The sequence below is a fragment of the Carex rostrata genome, chromosome 8 (assembly GCF_964058835.1).
Source record: "Carex rostrata chromosome 8, lpCarRost1.2, whole genome shotgun sequence".
Taxonomy (NCBI): Eukaryota; Viridiplantae; Streptophyta; class Magnoliopsida; order Poales; family Cyperaceae; genus Carex; species Carex rostrata.
The window spans coordinates 6426610-6439288 of record NC_135925.1 but is presented as its reverse complement, the minus strand read 5'-3'; the positions used below and the strand labels follow the sequence as shown (position 1 = coordinate 6439288).

The 12679-nt window shown below is 34.3% G+C and overlaps 1 protein-coding gene across 1 annotated transcript; it reads left to right on the top strand.

Moving 5' to 3' along the window:
- Window positions 1-5175: 5175 nt before the first annotated feature.
- Window positions 5176-7186, top strand: LOC144558054 (uncharacterized; the record flags this gene model as incomplete). Its single annotated transcript, XM_078306760.1, has 4 exons — window positions 5176-5403; window positions 5611-5947; window positions 6014-6843; window positions 6983-7186. Coding segments are annotated over exons 1-4 (1599 nt in total), but the record flags the coding sequence as incomplete, so codon positions are not given.
- Window positions 7187-12679: the final 5493 nt, after the last annotated feature.

Genomic DNA, 12679 nt, shown 5'->3' with positions numbered 1-12679 from the left:
AAAGAATATCGTACTATATGCATATTATTTCATTTTAACGTCTATTCGAATTATATTTGAATTAATTAGCAGAATTGTTCGAAATAATGCTACGCAGTCAGTATTAATTATTCAATATACATTTTTTTTGTTTTTATAAAAATAGGAAAATTTTGATACATTATTTGTATTATAAAAATAAATTATTCTCAAAGTATTAGTATTATCAATAAATCACCATAGTTTTTTTAAGATTATTTAGTGGTAAACTTGTCATTGGGAATGCATTGGACCGACATTTTTATTTTTATCCATTTTTAAAAATATTTTAATAGAAATAACCAGGGTTTTGAAAAGAATTTAAAAATACCCAAACCGTATAAAAAATTCACTGTCGGGAATTAAATTCGGAACCGTGGAAAAAATTCATGGTCCGGAATTTTTATTTGGAACCGTGGAAAAAATCCACGGCTCGGAATTTTTATTTCCAACCGTGGAAAAAATTCACGGCCCGGCCGTTTTTTTTTTGTTTTTTTTGCACGCTTAGGCATTAATTGGCATGTATGCCACGCAAATTAGAAAAAGAATTTAATGCATGCTGGCCACTTACTACTTAAATTTTTGTAATTTAAAATTGATGAAGACAACGGACTGAGCTGGAGAGCAAATAAAGTAGAAATTAAATAGGCCAAATTCAAAAATTAAGAAATAAAGAGCCGTGGTTTTACCAAATGGAAAGTAATAAAGTAATAAGATTACGCTACCAGTTTCATATAGATTTTCCAATATACTGTCAACTTTTAATTTCTTTTTCTCCGCGTGTGCAAAATGCTAACCACAAAAATATTCGGGACACAAAGCGATGCAGAGAATAGATATTAACATAATGTGCCATGTTCGGAGCAAAGTTGAATCCTATGATTCGAATGGCGCCATTTCCATTCCATCCATCCAAAAGTTCAGAAGGAACAAAATTTTGTTTGTGGAGATTCAGCGTATTTTTTGCATGACAGTGACCGTCGAATTTAATTCGAGGGGTCGGAATCTTTGACGAGACAATATAGTTTATTAAAGAAAGAAGAGCATGCCGGTGTGTTGATCTCATTGTTTCTTGCTGTTTGTCATTTTGTTGACATACATCGTTCCCCTTGTGGCCTTGTGAGAGGCTTAAAGCTGATTCAAGTATTTAAGATGTTTTAAGGTGTCAACCGCATTAATTAAAACGAAGTCAGTTAATACAGCTTCTGAGTGTTTTTTATTTAAAGCAACACAAATTTAAGATCTCGAAGTGTTTTGAATCTTTTGATCGTTACCGTTTTATTGTCACCGCAATACCCGACAGGTTTGGATCGTAATAATGAATATTACCCCATGTAATTAAAATATCTTTGTTATTACTGCACGTCAATATTTTAAAGTAATATTTTTTGTAAATATATATATATATTTTAAAATAGGTATTTCGAAGTGATATAATGTCTATTTTATTTTAATTTGATTGTCATTATCGAACATTGTTGGTATTTAAACAGTTTTTTATGGATATTTGTCAAACGTTGATGCTGCCCATGACAGAGTTCAGCAAGTAGCAAGCCGTTTGATAAAAATTTAAATTCTAAATCTACTTACAAGTTTTTAAACCTCTATTTATAATAATTTAAATTCTAAATCTTAGTAGTTTTAACTTCTAATTACTTTTGTCTTCGAACCAAAAAAGAAAAAATTTCATTCATCCACTACTTTTTTTCCTCCGAATATTCTTATTCATTTTTCTAACAATCCATGATAAATTTTGCGAATCTAAAAATACGAGTGTTTCCTACTCGATTTTCTCTTTCATATACTTTTGAGTTATTTTCAAGTCTTTTTTTTTTTTAAATCCAGGTAGCGAGAGTTATTTTGAAGTCATTGTTTTTATATTTATTGAAAGTAGAAGTCATGAGCACTCATATTGAAGCTTTTAAAGCTCTGTTTATAACTTTTTATATAGTGTTACTTACAAGTTTTAAAACCTCTATTTATAAGAATTTAAATTCTAAATATACTTACAAGTTTTTAAACCTCTATTTATGAGAATTTAAATTCTAAATCTGAGTAGTTTTAACTCCTAATTATTTTTGTCTTCGAACAAAAAAAAAAATATTTCTTTCACCCACTCTTTTTTTTTCCTCCAAATATTCTTGTCCATTTTCCTAACGATCCATGATAAATTTTGCGAATCTAAAAACACAAGTACTTTCTACTCAATTTTCTCTTTCAGATACTATTGAGTTATTTTCAAGTCTTTTTTTTTAAATTCAGGAAGCGATAGTTATTTTGAAGTCATTGTTTTTATATTTATTGAAAGTAGAATTCATGAGCACTCATACTGAAGCTTTCAAAGCTCTGTTTATAACTTTTTATATAAAGTTACTTGCAAGTTTTTAAACCTCTATTTATAACAATGAAATGTTTTTTTAGTTAAACTAGTTGGGGGACGTGCTCGATATGTGCTCGATATGATGGCTAGGGGGCCATAACATTTGTCGATGATTTTATGTTATAAATAAAAGTAATTTACGTGGAATCGTTTCATAGCAAACAGTGCGGTATAAAATATAATATTGATTTTGTGCTCCAACCATGCTTCACGTTCTTATTTCCGTTTCAAAGTTTGATTAGTTGATCCGAATTGTTTAACATGATCTTCATATTAAAATGTGTCTGAAGACCAAATTTAATATTTTTTTTTACATAGACACAAAACCATTGTTTTGGATGACTCAAAATCTCTTGAAAACAGTGATGTTTGTCTGAAAATAATAGTAAAAAATGGTCCAAAATATAAAATTTGGTCCGTAAAAATATTTTAATACGTAGCTCGTGCTGAGCAATTCAGATCAATTGTTCGAACTTAAGAATAGAAAAAATAAATGTATAGTGCAATCAGTGGACAATATCAGTCATTCAGTTGTGTATTTTTATCCTATTCATATTTTAAAGTAATATAATACCTATTTTATTTTAATTTGATTTTACTTGTCAAACATTGTTGCAGATGACACTGTGGCAAGTAGCAACTAGCAAGCCGTTTGACGGCGATCCTATGATTTTGTAATATAAATAAAACCAATATACGATATTTTTACCTACAATAAAGAGCATTTTTTTTTTTAGTCGAAGGCCTTAGGCAGAAAGAGCTTTTGTTGGTGTCGTCCAATATAATATTCTGCGTGGAATCGCTTCATAGCGGGTACGGTGTAAGAGTTGAATGACAGGCCTGATTTTGACCAAACCTAGAACATTTCTCATATTCGACAGAATATAAACGAAGGTGTTCTATTTTTGTTGTTGTTTATATCCTGAACAATAAAAATAATAAGAAGATTTGGAACCAACAAATGACGCAATATTTATTGACAACAGATTTCTTTACGAAATATCTCGTAAAAAATAAGTGATGCGGTCTTCAAAGATTTTGCTTACCTTTTTTAGATCGAATGCATGAGCGGAACCAGAAAATTAATTAGGAGACTGAAACATAAAATATACCCAAATATATAATTATTAATTTTTTTACTGAGAAGGGATCCAATTACATCATTTTATGGTGACACATCTTGACGCCATATTTTTATAAGTTATTTTTGTGATTTTAAAATTCAAATAGACGATCTGAACCATTAAACATGATCTCCATATTAAAATGTGCATGGAGACCAAATTTTACATTTTTTGAAATTTTTTTCGTATTTATTAAGATGTATACAAAATTGTTCTTTTCAGGCAATTTTGAATCATTAAAAAACAACAATTTTAAAAAATTATAAATAAATAGTAATAAATTTCCAAAAAATATAAAATTTGGTCTCCAAGCACATTTTAATATGGACATTACGTTGAACGGTTTGGATCGATTATTCGAATTTTGAAATTATCAAAATGACTTATAAAAATATAGTGTCAAGATGTGTCACCATAAAATGGTATAACCCCTTCTCTTTTTTATTAGTTGAATTTGTGTCTAAGACTTTTTAAGAATAAAATAAAGTCATAACTACTAAACTACAATCAGACATCTAGTATTTGGTAAAACTTTACGAAAATAAAGATTCAATTTTTCAACCTACGTAAACTAACATTAGTTTTCTGGTTGTTGGCATTTTGTAATTAACTGTTTCAGCAATGAAATGGGCTTTTAGCCTCTTTTAAAAAAAAAAAATTTCAACCTACGTAATTATTTTTTTTAAAATTATAAAATGGCTAAGCACCTTTGGACCGAAATTTTTAAATATACCATTTTAAGAAAATAAATAAACCAAAACACCATCAGTGGCTGGATTTAATAAAAATAGCATGGCCGCTTTGGCACGAAGCGGGTACCCTGAACGTGGCCGCTATGGTGGGAATCGGCCACTATATTGGGCCGGCTTTAGGCCCAGCGGGGTGGCCGCTTTGGGGGGTAGCGGCCAGGGCCGCTTCCTGGGGTAGAGGGCACCCTGATAAAATATATATATATACAGAGTTGTATTATTGAGGAGAGAGATATTCATTTGACGCACAGAGGTCATATGCCACTAGTGCCGCTTCAGCTGTAAGTATTTTATTTTCTTTCTTATAAAAAAAAAATTAGTATTTATAATTAATTTAATTAATTTTTAATTTTAGGTTTTCTTATACTCATACCAAATGGCTGTTATGGTATCTATTTACACTGGTGGTGAGATTTTAACAGGCCCTAATGGGGTTTATTACAGTATCGGGCCTGTTTCTGTGATACCTGTAATCTCGGGTACTGATTTGTTGGTTCTGAAATCGATTATTTCTCAGAACCTCGGATTGAATCAGGATCGATATGACCTTGATATTCAGGCCAAAATTAGCATGCCCACTGGTTCAGGCCAAACTTGCTTCCAACTTTTTCCTGTTCAGAATGATGGAGTCTGGCAGGTACTGTACAACCAGACAATTAGTTTTTCTGGGGGTGGATACAAGATAATTGAACTCTTTGTGGAGATTAACCGAGTCCAGCGTCCTAACCCCCTTGCAAGGTTAATCCAGGGTGCTATTCGGGCTAATGCCTCAACCTCCTCAAGTCCAGTGTCCCAACCCCCTTTCCAGATTGACATGCCTGAAAGTAGTAATGCCCCAGTTCAGGAGGGCCGACGGTCTACTAGTCGGCCCTCCCGTCGGTCCCGAATCCCTTTGCCGATTGACATGCCTGAGAGTAGTCAAGCCCCAGTCCAGAGGGACCGACCGTCTAATAGTCAGCACTCCCATCGATCCCGAGCCCAGCCTTGTGATCCGGAGGAAACTGAGGAGACGGTGGATCCGGAAATACAAGAGGCAGAGGAAAATTGGGGGGATGTTGATCCTGATTGCATGAGCGATCACAGTGACACAGCAGATACGAGGCCTGTGCTCGGGCAGACAAAAAAATTCAAGGTTGATAAAGGGTTTCGGATAATGGGTCGCGGGGTTGAGCACCCGATTGCAGCTTTCAATGACCTGTCAGGTTTTCAGGAAGCAAATGTGGGGTTATTTGGTAGACATGCAGAGTTTGAAAATGAATTGTCAGAGGGACAAACCTATGATTCAAAGGAGGAAATGAAAGCTGCAATTTACAAGTTTCACATTCTTTGTAATAAAGAGATTAAGAATACGCACATTGACAAACAACGAATTAGGTTCAAGTGCAAGGACCCCAGATGTGGTTGGTACATTAATGCAAGGGTCACTGGTTTTGGTACACAATGGAAAGTATCCAAGTGCCCAACAAAACATGTTTGTCATGCGGATGCCACAAGAATAGATCATGCACAGTTGACCGCTGCTATGGTTGCCGATTGCATCTCGGCGCACATGAGAAATGACGTAGATTTAAGTATCACTTCTATCAGAATAGCTTGTGCACAAACGTACAACGGTCAGGTACCAGCGTACAATAAATTGTGGCGTGGAAGGGAGTTGGCAATTGCCCGCCAATTTGGTAGTTGAGAGGGGTCATATGCGCTTATAGTCCCCTTATTGGAGGCAATTAAGCGAAAAAATCCAGGTACATTGTTTGATGTTACCTCATATCCAACTGGTGAGCCTGGACCTTATAGGTACTTTAATAGGGCGGCTTGGGCATTTGGACCATGCATAGAGGCTTTCCAACACCTGAGACCTGTCATCACTGTTGATGCCTGTTTCTTAGCAGGCCGGTACAAAGGTAAAATGTTGATTGCAACCGGGTACGATGCAAAAAATCAGCTCCTCCCGTTGGCTTTTTCATTGGTAGATACAGAGAATTTTGAAGATTGTGCATGGTTCATGCAATGGTTGAGGCGCAATGTAATTCGCTCCAGGTTTGTGTGTGTCATCACTGATAGGGGTAAGGGCATAAAAAAGGTGTTTCGACAGGATGATCTGGGATGGAATGAGGAAGATGAGGATGAGTGCGTTCACCGTCTTTGTGCTACTCACATAGCAGAAAATATGACAAAGAATCATTGCAATGAAGAAGCAATCAAGTACTTCAGGATATGTGTGGCGAAGAGAAAGATGAGGAGATATGAGCAAGGAATGCAAGCAATGGGAGATGTATGTGATCGGGCTCTGAATTGGTTGGATGGTGTGGGTAAGTATCTAGATCAAGATGAGAACGAATGTCCTAAACCATGGAAGATATTCCAGGCGTTGAATGGGGGTTTCCGTTGGGGAATTATGACGACGAACGGGTCCGAGTCGCTCAATAATGTTTTTAGATCTTCTCGTAGGTTGCCGGTAGCAGCAATAATTGAGGACACGTTTTACAAATGTCAGCAATGGTTTGCTCAAAGGAGGGCAAAAGCGCAATTTGAAGCAAGCCAGGGTCAACAGTTCTCATGTCGTGTGCACGAGGTATGTTATTTTAATTAAATTATTTTATTTTTGTAATTTTTATTAATTTCAAGCAATGTATTTTTCGTAGTTGATTAACAAACGGTGCGGGAGGTCACAATCTATGACGACGCTCGGTGGATTTGGCAACTGGAACTAGTTTGAGATAACATCCACACAAGAGAAAGTTAATGCATACATGAAAGACGCTTCTGGCCGGTCTACCAATGCGAATTATAAATACACGGTGGTAATCATGGATGAGAACACGGTTACATGCACATGCCAGAAGCCACAATTAAACAGAATACCGTGTTCTCATGTTCTGGCAGTGTGCCGTCTCCGTGGCATTGACCCTGGAAGGTTTGTACATTACTACTACCACATACAGACACTTATCAACACATGGCTGGGTGAATGGCATGTGTATGACAATCAGTCTGATTGGCCGGAAAATGAAGGCCCAATCCTTGTTCCAAATGACAAAAATATTACCTTGGGTCGAAGGCGAGTTAATAGGATTCCGATGTGGCTTGATTTACTTCATAATAGAAGGAGAGGACATCAGACTCGCCGGGATACACAAGAACAACAAAATAGAGCTGCTCGAGATGCACGAGGTAGTTAACTCATACATTTTTGTTATGAAATTTTCAGGTTGAGAAAGAGGAGTAACAATACATTTTTGTTATTAAATTTTCAGGTTGAGAAAGATGCAAGCAATGTATTTTTATCCGACGCTCAAGTTTAGATTTGTGATTTATTGTTTGTTTACTCGTTTATTGTATTAACATGCATACACCTATTTAGGCGCACTATTATTGTTTGTTTTGATTTATTTGTGATTTATTTGTTGTTTTATTGTTTGTTTTACAAATCGTTACGTTCAGATTTACTGTGACGAAAAATGATGAAAGATAAAAGCAAAATAGTACAATAAATAACAACATGAAAGAAAGATAAGCATCCTGATATAACAAATCACAGTATATGACATCACTAGAGTAAAAAAAAGTACAAAAACAAACAACAGGGTGAAGCGGCACTAGTGGCATATGACCTCTGTGCGTCAAATGAATATCTCTCTCCTCAATAATACAACTCTGTATATATATATATTTTATCAGGGTGCCCTCTACCCCAGGAAGCGGCCCTGGCCGCTACCCCCCAAAGCGGCCACCCCGCTGGGCCTAAAGCCGGCCCAATATAGTGGCCGATTCCCACCATAGCGGCCACGTTCAGGGTACCCGCTTCGCGCCAAAGCGGCCATGCTATTTTTATTAAATCCAGCCACCGATGGTGTTTTGGTTTATTTATTTTCTTAAAATGGTATATTTAAAAATTTCGGACCTTTGGAGTCGAGTGTAAATTTGTCCCTGATCGAATGCATATTATTTATATAGCAGAATTTCACTCTAGCGGCACAGGGACTCTCATCGCATATGTTCATCTAGTATGGGATTGCACAAAACAAAAATTTCCGTGGTATGACATTTGTGTAAGAAAGTTTTAAATGAGTGGGGTTAAAATGTATTATTAGTTGCGCATCAATTATGCTCAATATTTTTTCTCTGTTTTTTAAAGTATGAATAGTCGATTTGAACTATTTAACATGTTTCTTTTTAAAAATTTGTTTGGAGATCAAATTTTGTATTTTTTTGTATTTATTTAACCATTTGTTCAGATAGATACAAAGTTATTGTTTTCAAATAATTCTAAACCATCCGAAATAGTGATTTTGTACGTATCTAAAAAGATAGTAAGCAAAATTTAAAAAAATATAAAATTTGATCTTCAAGCACATTATAATATGAATATCATGTTGAGTTGTTTGGATCGATTATTAGGATTTTGAAAATGGAGATAAGAATATGGAACACAAAATCAATAATGTATTTTAACCCTACAAATTTTAAATACGCTTTGTGTAGTTAAATTAAATTTTACCGACAAAAATATAAGACTAAAGTTGCACCCACTACAGCACACTTCTTTTAAGTTCTTTTAGACTATGCTTCAGAACGGATAGGAAAACCTCCCCATTAAAGAGAAGGAAGGAGAGGGCAATGGGGGAGGCGTCCCCTCCGCAAAATAAATTTACACTCCAAATCGTGGGGGTATGCATATCTAAGCAAAATAGTACGTGAAGTTCCCTTCATTCCCCCTTGCTATAGTAAAGTTCTCCTTCCATTGTCCCTCTTTTAGAGCGGGTGAACAACATTGAGCAAATGCAGTCATGCACCTCTTTTCCACCACGTGACCCTTTATGGAGCACAGTTTTAGAGCCTTTTAGAAGACTATTTTGTCTTAAATTTGCCTTTGATATATTAAAAAAATATGGATAAAATTGGACTTCGTTGTTGTATATATATATATTTTTTTTTGAAAAATTGGTTTTATTTAACTATAATGCTATTATGAGTAAAAATATGATATATCATTAAATTTTATTGGTGAGGAATTTTCATGCCTATTTTTAATCGAACTAGGTAGGAGGGAGCAAATCTTTCAACTCTAGATAGCTCCATTAACTATTGTTTGGTTGGAACCTTCGAAAATGGTAATAACAGAAGATAGTCCGCAAAATTTGAAGGTCTATTTTATTTCAATAGTCATTGTCAGCTAAATGTGCTAATCTAAAATTTTAGAACAGAATAAATTTATTTTCAAATTTTTGTCTCGTCTTTACAAGCAAAACATGCCATATTCTAATTGGATTTGACGACATTATTAGTTAATTTGTATACTAAACAAAATAATATAGAAATACATAATTAACAGTTTTTCAAAACCAATGAATATTAATTTAACTTGTTTTCCATAGAATTAATCTCAGAACAAAGTTCTCAATAAACCAAGAATTTGACAATATTTCGTTTGGAGTGATAATCAATCTCAGCACCGTTCTCTCTTTTTTTTTTTTGGGAGAGCATAATAACTCTGTACGATCTATTATTTTATTTTTTAAATTTGTTCGGCAATTCCTTGTAAAATAACACTTTTCGGATCCATTCCGCTAACTATACATGGTTTTCACGTGAGAGGTCATGAATTTGAAACCCATACAGAAAAAATCTAGTTGGGCGGTATGAAATTTGAAGGCTTTACCTATTTTTCTTTTACTATAAATAAAATAAAAAAATGAAACGGACATTTTTCTGCCCTTGCTTCAAAGAAAAGTCCTTTGGACTTGTTTCACAAAAATAGGTACGATTCACTTATTTTAATCTCGATATATTGCTTTGGTAAACATTTTGGAACACTAACAGCACTGAATCATTGCGGGATTTCAATCGAGTAAAAAAAAAAATAGAGATACAATTTTTGTATCTGATAATAGGAACAAATCTGGGCTTCAATTATTGAATTCACATCCTCTCCAATATTTATGGGTATAGTCCTCTATTATAGGAATCCAAAATCAAAATCCAATAGGAATTATGCTGTGACTTAAATTTGGGAGGAGAAGGATGTGAGTGTGTTATGTGTGCCTATGTATTTGTACTAAAATATAATTTAGTGATACTATGATTATAATTAATTATTAGCCAATTTATATATCTATTTTTTATATTCAACATCATATTCATTATCCTTGGAGTTGGGAATAATATGGTTACAAAAATAAGTACAGATGAAAAATATATTGGATGAAAAGAAACACAATTGGAAATGAGGCAATATCTGATAAGGGAATCTTTTACAATTATTAGTTCTAGACCGTTTATTTTAACTCGGCACAAATCACAAAGCCCAATAATCCTACCCCCTACGTTAATCCGAATTCTAAACCGGTTGAGATTTAATCTCAAACAGTAAAGTGAGGGTTATCGTCTGCAATACCTGAGATGATACGAATCCCCAATTATTGTGGAGACGTGAAAACTGAGTTAATAGCGACCATGGGCCATCGCTAGCGTGCAATGGCTGCTGAATGGTAGCGAAGAATACAATTTTTTACATTTGTCAGATATATTAGGTGTTCGTTTAGTTGATGGTAAGGGTGTCAATGGGTATGGTACGGGTAGGATGGAAGCATTTTCATATCCATACCCTACCCTTACCTATTAAGATTTGACCTTATTCTACCTTATTTTTACCTGTTAAAATTATCAAGTAACGAAACAGTAATTATTATATTTTACAAATAAAACATCAAAACTCATTTATTTCTCACATATGCAATAATATTACTAATAAAAAAGAAAAAGAAAAATAAATGTGCAATCAATTTCAACTAAATCATATTTTTCATAAAACAAGAGAATTCAAAAACAAAAATATATATTCCGACATATTTAATTATCTAATTAAAGAACAAAACATACAAATAATATATTTAATATTTTTCTTACAGTAAAAATAATACACTAAATAACAAAATTACTCACTAATTATTGCTCAAACATTATCATATTATATTTTATATAATTAACCTATAGAGTACCAGGTATAAATAGCGTTTATCCATATCCTTACCTGTTTGGCTAACAAAAAAAAGTCTTTACCCATACTCATATCCAATAAATTAACGAAAAAAAACTTTATCCATACTCGCCTTATCGAATACGGTATGAATCGGATAAACGGCTAAAAGGGTATCATTGATGGAATCAGATCTCCTGTCCCCTGGGGTGCAGGAAATTCCTGCCCCCAGAGTCACTGCGGGGTGGGTCCGGTTACTGTTAAAGGGTCTAGGGTTAAAATAGTTTTGGATTTAGATTTTAATGGAGACTCACTCTGCAGTGACTCTGGAGGCAGGAATTTCCTACACCCAGGGGAGCAGACGATTCGGTTCCATCATTGATACCCCTGGTTGATGGGTTATAATCTTACTTATATCTGTTTAAGTTCATGTATTAAAATGTCGGAAGCCCCAACACAGTCCGTGGGTATCACAGAGGACATAAAAGCCACCAACACCTGTGCAGCGGCTGCGGCCACAAGTAAAATCAAATTAAATTTACTAAAGTGTTGATTTACCCTCCTACATTTCCTTCGAAAGAATAGAACCCTGTATTAAAAGAATACAAAAGTTATTCCTGGGAAAATCCTATATATTCTCCACAACTTCACATTTAAAAATATGTGTGGTCCCCACTGGTTACAAAATTTGTTTGGGTCCCGATTTAAGTGTATAAAATATATTGCACTGTTTAAACGCCAGGTGCATGCAGGAATTTATTCTTCCTCGTTATACTACTCGTGCTCTCTTTCTCTCTCTACTTTATAGAAAGTGGTCTGTAGACTGGCACAACTTCGCAGGCACTGCGCCTCACTACAGCGCCCCTATTGATACATGAATCTTTTCGAATATACCCCCCTACCTATAATTATTCATATCATTTCCCATCTTTAACAACGATTACAACTCGAAAGAAAATTTTGTTGATCAGATCAAACTTAAGAGCAAAACTAAGATGTAATGTGCTCATCAAGAGAGTTTGGTTAACGCAATTTCAAAGGTATATCGAATCGACATCAAACGTCGAATTCAAACTGTTGAAATCTATGTACTTCATGAGTGATGCATATACATGCAAAATTTTGAAAGTTTCGAGTTTATTCGCTACAAGATCAAGCGGTTAAATAAATAATAAAAATTGAATATATAAAACAACTTATAAATTAACTTATAAAATGTTTATTTCTTTGACCGCTTGACTGTGTAGCAAATAAACTCAAAATTTTCAAAATTTTGCATGTACATGCATACTCATTAAGTACATGGATTTCAACGGTTTGGATTCAGCGTTTGAAGTCGATTCGATGAACTTTTGGAGTTGTGCTCACAAAATATCTTGGTGAGCACATCACACGCTAGCTTTACTAATCTGAATAACATCATTTCTATACC